Here is a 15500-nt window from a genome sequence, read left to right on the forward strand (position 1 = left end):
CATACGGTTCTTGCAATCTTTACAGGGGCAAATAATTGTATCCTTATTCTCTTTCAATATCGTTGCATGCTTCGTTGCAGCTTCAATAAATTTATCCACCACTTCACGGAAACCTGCCTTGAACCTTAATGAACCATACATCCAAGATTTCCTGTACTCCATCTTTTACAACAACAACAAAACAAACATTAAAGGACTACTTATTCAGATACATATAAAAATGAATCAAAGTAATAATTATTTGAGAATAATTATATATACCTTAGATATATATGAATATAAATCTAATATAATTACATGAAGCATACAAACACACCATGGTAGAGGAAAATTAATTAATGGCCCATTTATCCATAAATAATTAAAATACATATTTATTGATTACAATAAACAATTTCAAAGACAACAATTAGCAATAATTATACTTTACCCAATATCTTTCATACAAACCCTAGTCTAATTTTATCAAACATAAATTTACAAAAACAAAATTAATAAAAAAATCAAACCCTAGATCTAGATCACATGACATGAAACATCCATAAAACTAACTAATGGTTCACTAAAATCAAGAAACATGGACCAAATAAGGGTATGATCTTGTTCCTCTCCCTAATTTACCCTAGTACATTTAAAAATTGGGTCTAATTTGCTCATAAATAGCTCAAGCACCATAGAAGAGAGAGAAAAACAAAACTCTAATTACTCACTAACCAACCATTAAAACTTCAAAAAAAAGTGTGGAATAGCATTTTCTTACCTTCTACAACCTCTCCACCAAAGGATTTGAGACCAAAACCTTCCCCCATTAGTAGAGCAATTTTTGGGGGTGCCCAAGGCCTCCCCACCTTTCTCTCACGGGTTAGAGTGAGTGACCCGAGGAGGAAGAAGGTGTTGCTTCTGTTTTATATGGGGGCCATTTGTAGGGGCGGCTGGTGATTGAGCCGCCCCTATAAATCGGAGCTATAAATACGGGGCCATTTTTAGGGGCGGCTCAATCACCAGCCGCCCCTACAAATAGCATTTCCAGGGGCGGCTGGTGATTGAGTCGCCCCTATAAATCAGACCCCATTTGTAGGGGCGACTCGTAACACCAGCCGCCCCTGCTGTTCTATTTGTAAAGGCGGCTGGTGTCTGGGCACCCGAGCACGGCACTGTAGGGGTGGCTCCATCACCAGCCGCCCCTAAAAAAATCGAACCGTTGCTAAAAAATGTTTTCTACGTAGTGCATGTAATTAGCTAGGAATTTAAATGGGTTCATAGGCACCAACCTTTTGGAAGATGGATTCGCCACAATTTGCTTGGATGCCTTCTTCAAAATCCAATTGGAAATGACTCTCTAAAATGGAGAAACAACTAGAATGAAAATCAAGCAATGTAGCCATCAAAATAACGGTAAAGCAACAAAATCGAAGAAGTGGGTGCTTGTTACTAACCTTAAAGCAAGAAGATCATGCTCATGCTTGAAAATCCAAGAGCTTTATGGCAAAGAACGACCGCAACAATAAAGGGAGTGGGGAAAACACGAGGCTGCTGGATGGATGTGCTCCGGATGGAAGAGAGGACGACAGCTTTTTGTACTGTCAGTTTATCATTGTCGGTTAGTGGCTACAACCAACGTGATATATCACCGTCCATTTACTGTCGGTTCTAGCCACAAACCGGCAGTGATGTGGACTTTAACTGTCGATTTTTGGCCATCCCCAATTAGTTTCTGATTTTGAAGCTCAGAACTGACAGCGAAAGGTTATCACTGTCGGTTCTCCAAAAACCGGCAGTGAATGTCGAATTTGTTGTAGTGGGAGGGCCATCTGCTTAGTGACTCGTGGTTATGGGCCTCTCGGATGACGCGTGGCTTCACAAAATCGTAGAGAAATCGGCTAGTGGGGGTTTCCTATTTAGCTATAGTAGCTGAATATAAAATATTTGCAATAATCGTCGTCTGAAAGGAAATTAAAATTCAGCCACCCGAATTTTAGAAGTCCCTCCCTTTGTTCCAGCTGTCCCGTGATGCTTAATCCTTCATCAAAGAAAAAATCTCTTTATTTTGTACTGGGTACAAACTAAATGATTATTTTTATCAACACTAAAATAGTTAATTAATTTGCTCCTCTTGGTTCAGTTTAATTTGTCAGGCGGCAGAAATGGAACTTCGCGTACATGTACATCCAAGTATAGAAATACCATGAATAATGCCCAATCATTAATTAGATTTTCAATGAACTCTTATTTCCTATATTAGATAGTGACAATGCAATCAAACATACTACTGGCGGCTCGCACGCACGCATAATAATAAGTATTACTCCTCCACATGCCATTTATTCAATACATATATAAGGTGCACATGTACGTAACGCTTGTGCGTGCAACATATATAAACACTAGTAGTTGGTATCCCAGAACTGAGACTGGAGCCAATCTATGAGTTTCTTTTCCACCTGGAACGCCTTGGCCAAAACATCATCCGAGATCGGCGGCTTCGATCCAAACACCGCGCTGGCGATCGTAATAACACCAGGGTTTTGGCTGCTGAGCGATGACAAGGCAGCCGCTGGCTTATCATGGTCCAGGTTCATCTGGAAGTGGATCATGGCTTTGGGGAACACGAACACGTCACCCTTCTTGACCACCTTGGAGAAGAGCCTGTTTGGGTTGGACGTGACGAAGCCAAGGTAGAGGGTGCCCTCGAGCACGGTGAGGAGCTCGGTGGCGCGGGGATGTATATGGGGCGGGTTCACACCCAGGGGCGCGTAGTCGATGCGCGCCAGCGAGATGCCCAGGGTGTTGAGGCCCGGGAAGCTCTCGACGTTGATGTTGGTGACGTTGGATCCCACCTTGTTGTGGGTGTCCCTGCGCTTGTCGATGATCATGGCTGGGTTGTAGAAGTCGTCCGGGGTCACGGCCATTGGGTCCTTGCAAGGAAACCCATTGACACGCACTGCACACACACAAAATATACATGCACAAAAGCTGGTCAGAAACTAATAAATTCAGCTTAGAGATAATATTCTGCTTTGACCGGATTAAGCAGCATGCATGCATGCATAGACGTGCGTACCAGGCGACTTCTTGTCTGCAACACAGAAGTCCTGGAGAGGGCTAGGATCGTAGGCGATGGCCTGCTGCCATGAGGCCAGCGCAACAAGCGCCGCTGCAAGGAGGACCAAGGAAGAAGAGGAGGCCATCTTGTGTGCCGTTTGCAGTGGATAAGCGAGTGAGGTGTGCATTGGCCACGGTAGATGTGCTGCATTTTATAGCTGCAGCAGAACGACCGAGGTGGCGTACGTAATGCGCAATAGTAAGGATACGTGGAGCTTGCATGCGATAAACAGAACGAGTCAAAGCGAGGTTCAGGTACGTGGGAGACTAGCAATAGTACGTGCGTTTGAAATAGTCTCTGACTGCTACAAATTGAATACTTCCACAATGTTCATCAATATCTATCTACTAACTGATCTATAACGTGTGACACCATGGCCTTGTGACGTTTGTGACTTTGTGGGGATTGTCATATGTGTTGTGCCACCTAATTAGCATTGGCGGATCCATTAGCTACATGCATGGTGGTATACTGGTATATATAAAACTAAATCATTCATTGAGGTTTGAGAGGCTAATAGTCGCTCTTCCATGGTACTCACCCACTTAAACATTGTGAAAGCACATTCATATAGAAAAATAATTTAGTGCCACCATTTTTTTTAAAAAACAAGAGCCATGATATAATACGCCCGTATGTTGCACGGGGTCACAATTTTTTAAATTGAACCTCAGTAATCTGGCACAAACACGTAAGCTCTGAGGACTTCGTATCGGATGTGAACACGTAGATTCTATCTTCATATCGGAAAGGATAGGAAATGGATATGTGAGCTCCGAGTGAAGTAAGATTTGTATTAGGCGTGGACTGTGAGTAGAGATTAAGATTTGGTATCACTGGGTGGATGATAACTTTAAATTATTTCTAGGTGTAGATAGATAAGAGAAGCGACAATTTTAGCGCCCAGACGTCCAGTGCGCGAGTGCGTCCGGACACCGGTCCGCTTCCCAACCCCCCCCCCCCCCCCACCCTCCCCGCCTCGTATAACCGAATAGAAACGGAACCCGCCCCTGTCCTCCGCTCCCCACCGCGCCCCTATCCCCGTTCCCCCCACCGCACCCCTGTCCCAAAAAAAGAGCACGAAATACTTCAAGTGCAATATTTAAACATATAAAAAAACTATATAGTGTAACATCAGGATAAATACTGCAACATCGCAAAAATATGTAGTGCAACATTGAAAAACATATACTGCAACGTCGAAAAATATGCACTGCAACAACGAAAATTATGTACTGCAACATCGAAAAACATGTGCTGCAACATCAAAAAAACATGTACTGCAACATCGAAAAAAATGTGCAGCAACAACAAAAATTATGTACTGCAACATCCAAAAAATATATGCTGCAACATCGAAAAACATGTACGGCAACATCAAAAAAATATGTACGGCAACATAAAAAATTATGTGCTGCAACATCAAAAATTATGTGCTGCAAAATCTCAACCACTAGTACTGCAATATCTCCAGCAGTAGTACTACAACATCGCAAAAAACATTTGCTGCAACGACCCAAAAATCCCATTGCAACATTCAAAAATCATATGTTGCAACATCTAAAAAAACCCATTGCAACACGGAAGAAAAAGCAAAAAAAAGTGTACAAAACAGCCCGTGGCCCATCACCTCGAGCTCGCCAGAGGGAGGAGGGAATAGAATCACAGAGCTCGCCGGAACCCTAGCCACCGCCGCGTCCCCTCAGATCTAGAGGAGGAGGAGGAGGAGGAGCGCTCAGATCTAGAAGAGGAGGGCTCAGATCCAGAGAAGGACCGACCTACCTCGTAAGAGACGACGCCGTCGTCCTCGTCTCCGGTGAGGGGAGCGAGAGCCGGGTCGCTTGGGAGCACGGGGTTGCATGGAGGTCACGAAGGGGCGAGGGGGGAGGGAGGGAGCATGGGCGGGTGGAGCGCGTAGCGAGCTTGCGTGCGCGGACGCGGCATCCCCATCCCCGGGACGGCCCAGAGAGCGAGCGGGCGAAGCGGGGGGAGAGCGACTGCGGGAGAGCGGGCGGAGCGTGGGAGAACGATGTGCGAGGGAGCAGGGTGTGGAATGGTGCGTCTGGTCGCTCCGGATGTCTGGTCTGTATCATTATCGTAAGAGAATATATACATCATACGCAGTCTAGTCGCTCCTAAAAAATACATTTGCCGTAGACACCAAAGGAAATTCATTTTGTGAATAAACTATAGCCGACGCGGCGGCGAGGGGAAGGGCAAAAAAAAAAACAAATGTTCGTTAATAAGCACATACATATGTCTCTTTCACCGACGTACGGGTCGCAGGGTTCTCACTTTCAAAGGCTGACGCAACACACTGACTTATCACCAGTTTTTCCTGGGTGTGGCTGTGGTTTCCTTGCACGCAATCAAAATGCAACAAATGCACACCTACTCTCGGCAAGGTAGTCAAAGACGAATGAAATTACCTTTTCGGTTGAATTGTCCTTGAGGAAAAAGCAGACACATACATGCATGTCAAGTTTCAAGAGGTTTAACTCGGTCTGGTCTGCAAGATATGAAGTTGAAAATTACTGAATGAAACACGGAAATATAGTTCAATCAGACGACTTGTTTGCTCAATTTCTGTCTCGATCACATGTTTAATAGTGTACCAAAACTTCTGACACGACTTTTAGGACATTGTTTAACATCCTGGTTATCACCAAACAAAATCAAACACAAAATTTTGCATTCTAAAGCTATGAGATCCTCCGGATGAGCCTCAAAATATTTGGGTCCACAAGGTGTGAAGGTCATGCGTGTGGCATATATAACTTATACTCACAAGGGTTGCCTAGAATAGGGGCGCATCATATTAATTCAAGTGTAAACCAATTGGGTAAACATGCATTAGTTACCCAAATTGACCTACCCATGCTAAGGTAATAAGAATTTTAAATTGGTGCTTTCATTTGTTATCCTTCATTCATGAATCATATAGACGTTATCTTATGTAAGATTGCATCGCATGTTTAAACTTGTATTGCCTATATTTTGTGCCCGGCCCAATTACATGACTTTCTCCCTAATTGTTGTCAAAAGCAATGTGCAATAACAAAATAGTCCCTGTGGATGGTGCTACTAACAAGGGGAATTGGTAAGAGATTCACCAGAATTACAACTTTGTTACTAATGACCCCTCTTTATGAGCCCTTTGGAGATTAGATGACAAAGGGGCTTAGATAGTGGAAAACTCACAATTTCCAGGGAGAGATAGCTCAAACAAGATGACAAAGGGTGAGAGCCTTGACAAGAGGAAGTAAAGGCAAAGGAGGAGGTCAAGGACCACGGGAGACTGCATACGCCTATAGTTCAATACGGGATTTGAATTGGAAATTTTATCATATATACCATGGACATGAGAGGAGCATGCATGCACATTCAAGTAATATCTACAATGGTATTATGTGTATGCAAGAAGTTAGGGCTCACTCCAAGGATGATAGTCTTTAGCTGATGTCAAGATCTTGAAGTCATTTATAAGTGGTACCAAGACCAGGAGCCAAAATAAGGGTAGTTGGATGGTTGGTAAGGCATCCAAGTAATTTTGTAGTTAGTTTAATCCGTGTGTTCATCAGTTGTTTCAATTTTGTGTATTTTTATGCTTACATTGATTGTTGTGTCACCGGTCACCGAAAAGAGGGAGATTGTAAGGAACATGGGTGCAATGCCATATTCTATTGTGGCTTTGGAGACTCTAATGATAATCCAATCAATAGTACTCATAACATGTGCACTAAGATGTGTTAGCTAGGTTTACTTAGGTCCTATGGATACAAGGAAACAAGTGGTGAAAAGACGAGAGAAGAAACAAGGATGTATAGGACGTGACCCATATGGGTATCACCACAATGTGCATATGTCCAACCCCGGGCATAAGGTGGGTTACGCTAACTAGATAGAGTCTTAATCTCTGATGATATCTCTAGTATCTTAGAGATATTGTTGAAACATTTTAAGAAACATATCAGTAAACTCAATTAGGAGCAGCGTGACCTTGTAACCCCAACCCATTTATATATGAAGCAAGTAGGAGGTCCCTGAATCATCGGTCTCCCATCATCTACATCACATCATAGTACAAGCAATTCAACAACAAATATAGAACATATAGGCTATTACCTGCTCACAGTGTCCCAAAGTGGTATAAACTTCAAGAGTGCCCCCTTATCAGTATCCCATCATCTACCTCACATACAAAGTACAAGCAATACAACAACAAACATAGAACGTAGGGTATTACCTGCTCACAGTGGCCCAAATTGGTATAAACTTCACATGTCTTCTGCTACCATCTAGCTTTGTCTTGCACACAATGGGCATCAAAAATTTATCAGTGACAAATTAAAACATCGACAACAAAGAAATAAGAAATTAGAGAAAGCATTGAACATCAACCGGTCCAACAACGTCGGGAATGAACTAGCTAACTATTAGGTAAAAGTCTAGTGGCCAAAAGAGACTTTGCAGTGTTCAGGAAAGAACAGTGGACAAGCTGGCAATAGGTCAAGAAAGAGCGCAAAAAATAGGTGATCACCTGGACTTTCAAACAAGGTTGGAGGTTCTTGGGAATGGTCTCCACCAGACGATCTGACAATTAGCTCTGGGACTACACCATACAATCCAAAGTGATCCGATCAAGACTAGAGAGATGTCCGCTGTGCATTTGCACTCACTGGGTGTCACGATAATGCATCACATAGCACCACCGGATGAATGATGTTAGTAGTAGAGGCAACTGCTAATACTTACCAGATAGTTTGGTGATGGAAAAATGATTACCATAGAACCGTCCAGTATGTAGACTTTTTGTCAGCCTTTGCGCCAAATGTTAATTTTTGGTGGATGGCCTATTTGTGTTCAAGTACCTAGAGATTATAGGAAAGCTATTGTAGTTGTTGGAACATTCCATCCAATATGGAAACTTAGTAACCATATCCAACACTAGGTTTCACTACCCAAGACCAGGACATCACTGTTGGTTCAAAAACCCCATCATTGCCGGATTTCGAACCGATAGTGACATACCGGAAGTGATGGGAGTCACATCACTACCAGTAACCGAAAACTGAAAGTGATGTCAAGACAACACTGTCGGTTCCAGACGCCATCCGACAGTGTCTAGTTGTACCAACACTGCCGGTTTGTGGCTCTAGCCAACAGTGATGGTCTAGACAACACTGTCGGCTGGTAGCTCAACCAGCAGTGTTGGTCGAGCCATCACTGCCGGCTGGTGTCTCAAGCCGGCTATGTTGGTCGAGCCATCACTGCCGGTTAGTGGCTCTAGCCGGCTGTGTTGGTGAAAGCAACACTGTCGGCTGGTAGCTTAATCCGACAGTGATGGCTTCAACAACACTACCGGCTTGACATACAAACCAACAGTGATGTCTTGAGCAACACTGCTGACTCGTAGCTAAAGCCAGCAATGCGCTCTTTATTATCACTACCGGTTTTGTGCGAACCAGTAGTGATCTCTTTTTCGCATTTTATTTTTTATAATTTATTTTATATTTTTTTGTGGAATTGAGTTTTGCTTTATATTCGCTACGTAGACGACAGGTCCATCAACATTAAACATTACAAATGTTACGGTTACAGTTCAAATGTACTTATCAAGATCTCGATCCCTCAAAATAAAAAAAGAAATTACAATAGCCTAGCGAGCCGCTCTGGCCCAAACTATTTCTTGTACTTCACGGATTGTGCAATGGAGAATACTCCGTCTCTTTCCAATACCTCGGATAAGATGAAGGATGCTAGCTCCGATGACAGTGCTACAATCTCCATTTCTGTCAGCCTTTGTAGTCAAATTTCTTGCGCTGTCGTTCAAAAAAGATGATATCCAAAGGCACGAATGTAAGAGAAAACAACAGATCATTTTGTTGAATTAACAGATATTAATAAAATGGAGATTATACACATCAAAGCATCTACCTTTTCTGATTTCCTGCTGAGATAGCAAAGCATTGCCCCCATTACGTAGAACCCGCATTAATTATTTCCTGTCGGCTACTTTAGGGTCTCCACTTGCAATTTTGCATCCTAGAATGGGACCTTCATCCCACTGACCATTCTTCCCTGGGCACTGTGCCACATTATAAAGCGTAAAAAAGGGGCAACATTCACTCTCGATTCATCTCTGCAAAAGAAATATTGAGACAGGAATTACAAAGAAATTAATAACAAGTGGGGCTTCATAATTGTTCAATTGTAGCTCAAAAGTACAATTTATTCTACACTTCTTTAATTTAGTCACCCCATATAAATTATTGCAAAATTAAAATTGATAGCCCCGGCCATATAAATTGAAAATCATAGCCCCATAAAAACAATCATTGCACAATAATGAAGAATAATTATTCTACTCCATGCCACATAAAATAGAGACACTAATTTTTTTAAAAAAGACTAAAATTAGAGACATGATCATGAACAACATTGTAGCTCCAAACAATATGTTGGTAGGTGACACATGGATTAATTTGCTCATTAAAATTATAAATGAATCTACTATACCCCTAACAAGAACTAATTATACCATCACATACTAACAATCATCTTGACCACCATGTAATTAGGTAGGAATTTAAATGGGTTCATAGAGTCCAATTTGAAAGTGTTCTCTAGAATGGAGAAAGAACTGAAATGAGAATGAAGCAATGTAGCTATCAAAACAACGCTAATTAAGCAATAAACTTAAAGGAGTGGATGCTTAGTACTAAAGCAAAAAGATCAAGCCATTCTTCAAAATTTAAGAGCTAGCTTCATGGTGAAGAGTAGCCACAACAATAGAGGAAGGGGGCCAAACGCACGCCTCTGTGCTCGAGATGGAAGAGATGAGGGAGGAGAGGACTGCTGTAGCTTTTTGTACTGACATTTTATCACCGTCGGTTCTTGCCTAGAACCGACAGTGATAGCACCAAAGCAATGTTGGTTCTTGGCTGGAACCGACAGTGATATGTGGCCATCAACTCACTACCGATTCTAGCCACAAATCGACAGTGATGTACACCTTCACTGTCGGTTTTGGCCCACCCCCAATCATTTTCTGATTTTGAAGCCAAGAACTGGCAGTGAAGGGTCATCCCTTGGCCGAAATCCGGCAGTGATGAGGCCGGCTGTGATGCCCGATTATATAGTAGTGATTGTACTTAGTGCCATCATTAGTGAGTTATTAGGACTCAATTTGAGAGAGGAAGTGAGTCAGACTATGTGCCCTTGTTCCAAGTGATGGGCAAATCTTTGCTGTTTTTCGGCTATTGAGCTTTAGTGGACACATTATACATTTCCACTAAGTTTATTCACTTTGTACGGTTTGTTAACTGATCTATTAATTAATCTAAAGTGTTCTTGACCGTGATAGCTTCAAAATGTCAACAACTTATTAAAATATTTCGAAAATGCGTAGCAGTTATGATTATTTGATGTGCCACGTAAGAACGTTGGATTACAATACGTATGTAACATGCTGCACGCAGAATGTCATTATCTATAGTCTAGTCAGTCCTCAGAGATTATCCATACTATTTCGTAAAGCACGTAAGTCGTCAACGTTTTGTCCACATTATTTTGTTCAGTCACAGAAGATACACCTCACCTGCCTGACATTAAGGAATTCAATTTCTTTTAATAATAAGCTAGCTATATATGTCACTGTCAAAGCGATGAGGCATATCACTGACGGAGCTGCTTATAATAATCTTGCTTGTACACTCGACACAACTAGTTGTCCTCTATCCTCAGAGACTTGTCTTGACATTTTAAGTTATTTGTAACATTGGCTTGATGATCATCGATCTTTCCTAAGAGAGTTTGCTTGCACGCGATAAGTTAATGCAAGAAATCCATATCTAACAAAGGCATTACCATATACAAACACTTGTTTTAACTATGGTTATATAGTGGAAATCAACGTGTCCTATAAATTCTAGTACACAAACTATTTCTATTGATTGTAAAAAATCAATATCTACTGATGTGAATGAAAACCATTATTGTAGTATTAAAAATATGCGTAGATGGTTTTAGAAGCATCGTCCCACTACTGGAGATGGCCTCTTTGCCGAGGGCTTCTGGGTTTACCGAGGGCTAGATCTCGGGCACTCGGCAAAGGGGGTCTTTGCCGAGGGCCAGCCCCAGGAGCCCTCGGCAAAGCTAGGCCCTCGGCAAAGAAACGGCCCTCAGTAAAATAAATCTTTGTCGAGGGCTTAACCCTCGGCAAATTGGCCCTCGGCAAATATGGCCGGATGGGTCACGGCAGCCACTGACGTCAGTCTTTGTCGAGTGCCCGTTGTCAGGCACTCGGCAAAGATTTTTTATTTTTTTTAAATATTCTTTGCCGAGGGCCATTGGTCAGGCCCTTGGCAAAGATTTTTTTATTTGTTTTTAAATATTCTTTGCCGAGGGCCATTGGCTAGGCCCTCGGCAAAGACCGCCTTTGCCAAGGGCTAGGCTAGACCCTTGGCAAAGAGTTTTTATTTTTTTAATATTCTTTGCCGAGGGCCCAGATCCATGGCCCTCGGCAAAGATTTTTATTTTTATTTTTAAATATTCTTTGCCGAGGGCCATTGGCCAGGCCCTCGGCAAAGACCCCCTTTGCCGAGGGCCAGGCTAGGCCCTCGGCAAAGATTTTTTTTTGTTTTTTGAACCCAGTTTTTTTGTGGTGCTATAATACATTATTTAAAACTCAATTTTAAAATTTGGGCCAAATTTGACTTTTTTATATATTTCCCTAATTTATTTCTTTTCGTTGATTTTTTTGAATATTTCAAATTTGAACTGCAGGTGGATGGAATAATGCAATTTAGTGATTCGAAAAATGTTATTCATGGTATTTGGTGTATGTTGAGTCCCTATCCACGAACTCGCATCAAATTTCGGGCATCTTCTTCACGTAACATGACGAGGAACTTGTCGGAAAAGTATTTTTAAATTATATAAAATCCATACGAAGTCCGAAAATCATGAAACTTGTCGAGGTGTCATGTTATCGCATGTGTAGGCTGTGGTGAAAATTTAAGAAGGTTTCAAGCAAGTTGTGACGTCGGATGCCTAAAACCCAGACATCTCTACATGTAATCACCCCCGCGAGCATCCTTGGTGTTTTGTGCATGAAATGGTACCCCGGCATTATACAACTGTCCGAAGAGCCGGTGGTGCAGGAGCCGGCCTCCAACTGGGACAGGTACGCGCTGGTCACGGATGACACTTACCGCAACAAGCAAGAGCGGGTATTGGCGGAGTTTTGGGTAAGTTTCTCTCGCACAACATTGCTTAATACATCTCATTCATTGGTTAAATGTTTTATTGAAATAATGAATGGATACATCGGTTTTGTATGCAGAAAATTTTCAAGGCCGAAGAAGGACTTGAGGCCTAGGCGGATCGGGCGGCTGTCGCAGCTTGTAGGAAGTACGTCACTAAGATGCACCACCATGGGCGCGTCCAAGCCCACATAGACTACTACAGGTCGGTACTTAAGCAGTCCCTCCCCAAGCCTCAAGCAAGACTGATTACGCTGACCCGAGACCAGTATCTTGAGGTAGGTGAATAACATTCATAATGATTCGTTTTGATATTAAGTAGGTTCAATTTCATCTTTTTATATGTCAAATACTTGATGACTTGTAGGTGATTCCCTGGTGGTGCCGATCGTATCCCGAGTGCTGGGCCATGATCATGGACAAGTGGTTATCACAGGACTTTGTTGACACGCATGAGAGGCAACGGGAACAGCGTCTGATGAGGCAAGGTCCAACTCACCATCAAGGCAGCCGCAGCCTCCCTAGATACAAACAAGCATATGTAAGTGATTTCTTTCATATATTTTGATGCTCAATTTTGCTTGATTTCTCACCATCTTTCTGTCTTTCTCGCAGGAGGCTACGCACCCGGGCGAGGAGGTCTCGGAGTTCTCTGTGTGGGCTATGTCCCACATGGGCAGGGCATCGTCCTCTATCTTCTTCGACCCGGCTGCCCCACCCCAAGTGTACTCTGACCCGAACGTGTACACTAAAGTCCAAGAGTACACGTCCTCGGTAAGGGAGATCTATGGGGAAGATTACAATGTGCGCACTGAGCCCATTGATGCAGAGACGATCATGAGGCTCGGAGGAGGCAAAAAGCACGGGCGGCTGTGGATTGCAGACGGCGCCATCGACTCCACCACTGTTCCCTCCCTCGATGCTATCCGAGCACGGAGCACGAGCTCCAGCCAGCCCATACGCTCACGGCCTTCTCTAGCACTGCAGCAGGTCTAGGCACTCCAGGTAATTCCTGTTTTACTCGTCGTACGTTGATATTTACACACCTAAATTAGATTTGCATTACTGATACATTGGAGTGAAATATTGCAGTCTGAGCTGGAAGAAACAAAAAGGCAAAGTCAAGAGCAGAACGCGGAACTGACCGCACAGCTGCAGGCCCAGCAGGTCACGTTCGAGGCCGCGCAGAAGCAGATGGCGGAGATGATGGTGATCATGCAAAGTCTTGGGCAAGCATCGGGTGTACCTGTGCAGTTTTCAGCTCCTCCACCTCCTACTCCTGCAGCTACTCCTGTAAGTATGAAAGTTCACTTTTCGCTTATGCTTTGCATGTATGTCGGCCTTCGTGTCGTTGTGGATGTCGGCATTCGTGCCATTGTGGATGTCAGCGTTCGTGCCGTTGTTTCTTGCAGGTTTTGGAAACCTCCTCGTGCAGGGAAGGTGCTGCCAAAATTTTCAATTGATTCTAATCTTTTTGTATTCCTAGATTACTAGATGCAATCTCTAAGTTCCAAAACTGTTTTTCCGGATTACTCACACATGCAATCTCTGCTCCTTTGTGCAGCCTCCGTCCGTGGGTTCCAATCATCCCGGTAGTGCCTCACCGGCTGATCCCGCCTTTCCTTTACCACCGTCTCATAGGCTACCTTGACGAGGACTAGTGCTAGGTGATGTGGTTGGACTTTATTATAATATTTGTGGTTTATGGTTCTAACTTGTGCTTGGATTTCATAAACTTGTCGTAATAAACATATGAATGATGATGAACATGTGACTTGTCGTTGTAATATATTGTGATTTGTGGTTCACAATTATGGTTGTGATATATTATGAGAAAATGGGTTCTGTGTGATATATAGATGTGATGGTTGATATATATATATATATATATATATGAAATGCTTGTGTCGATGGAATGCAAAAAACAAAAAAAATTTAAATTTCTGCCTATTTGTCGAGGGCAATGACCAAGGCCCTCGGCAAAGAAGGGTCCTTTGCCGAGGGCTGTCGCATTGCCCTCGGCAAAGATTTTTTTTTAAAAAAAAATAAAATTTCTACAACATTTCTTTGCCGAGGGCCATGGTTGGAGGCCCTCGGCAAAGACTTTAAAAAAAATTCTTTGCCGAGAGCCTGCGTGGAAGCCCTCGGCAAAGATTTTTTTTAAAAAAGAATAATTCTTTGCCGAGGGCCGTCCCATTGCCCTCGGCAAAGATTTTTTTGAAAAATTCTACACATTTCTTTGCCGAGGGCCATGGTTGGAGGCCCTCGGCAAAGATTTTTCAAAAAAAAGAATAATTCTTTGCCGAGGGCCCCCGGAGACGGCCGTCGGCAAAGACTCTGTCCCAGGCACCGGTGCCGTGACGGCTGCTTTTCTTTGCCGAGTGCCGCTCCAGCCCTCGGCAAAGGCTTTGCCGAGTGCCCGATAAAGGGCCCTTGGCAAAGACCTTCTTCGCCGACTCAAAATTCCCCGAGAGCTCTTTGCCGAGGGTCGTCCTCGGCAAAGCCTTTGCCGAGAGTTAATGGGCCTTTGCCGAGGACCTCAGGCCCTCGGCAAAGAGACCGTCTCCGGTAGTGTCCATGGACATTAAACTTCAATGTCAAGCTCGAGCATCTTTATTTAGGCATGCAGATTGCGGAGGGAGCCACCGATGCAACAAATTCTCTCATGCAAGAAAATAGGAGGAAGTTTAAATAAACCTAATGTTTTGATATTTTTTTCTCCGAAACGTTACTATCACTTTCATAATTCAAACGGGCGGGTGCACACAACTGTTCAAGAGGACAGAGAACTCCAATCCACAGGACCGGGTCTAACTATCAGCTGGTTACTCAATCTTTCCCTGACATGTCCAAAACTGATTACCTCATTAATATCTCTCGGTACATTATGCATGAATGTGTCCAAATCAGCACTGGTGTGAAAAAAAAACGACTACTAAGATCGGCCATTCTGGATATTTTTCATCCCATTTTTTGCCCTACAACAATAATTCAATAAAGGGTTGATGAAGAAACAATTACTCAATGGAGAATATATATTCAATCGCAAAAAAAATGGAGAATATATATTCCGTCTTCAGTTATCCTCGTTCCAAAATGAATCGGTCCACAATTATTACTACAGGACGCAA

At 43.0% G+C, this 15500-nt stretch overlaps 1 protein-coding gene across 1 annotated transcript; it reads right to left on the minus strand.

The window, feature by feature from the left end:
* Positions 1-2181: 2181 nt before the first annotated feature.
* LOC136498230 (germin-like protein 8-4) lies at positions 2182-3222 on the minus strand. Its single transcript, XM_066494177.1, has 2 exons — positions 3062-3222; positions 2182-2941 (listed from the first exon to the last, which is right to left on the minus strand). Exons 1-2 carry the CDS (start codon positions 3186-3188, stop codon positions 2385-2387), a joined length of 684 nt encoding a protein of 227 aa, XP_066350274.1. The 5' UTR covers positions 3189-3222; the 3' UTR covers positions 2182-2384.
* Between the last annotated feature and the right edge of the window lie 12278 nt (positions 3223-15500).

This window comes from Miscanthus floridulus, chromosome 12 (assembly GCF_019320115.1).
Source record: "Miscanthus floridulus cultivar M001 chromosome 12, ASM1932011v1, whole genome shotgun sequence".
NCBI classification, from domain to species: Eukaryota; Viridiplantae; Streptophyta; class Magnoliopsida; order Poales; family Poaceae; genus Miscanthus; species Miscanthus floridulus.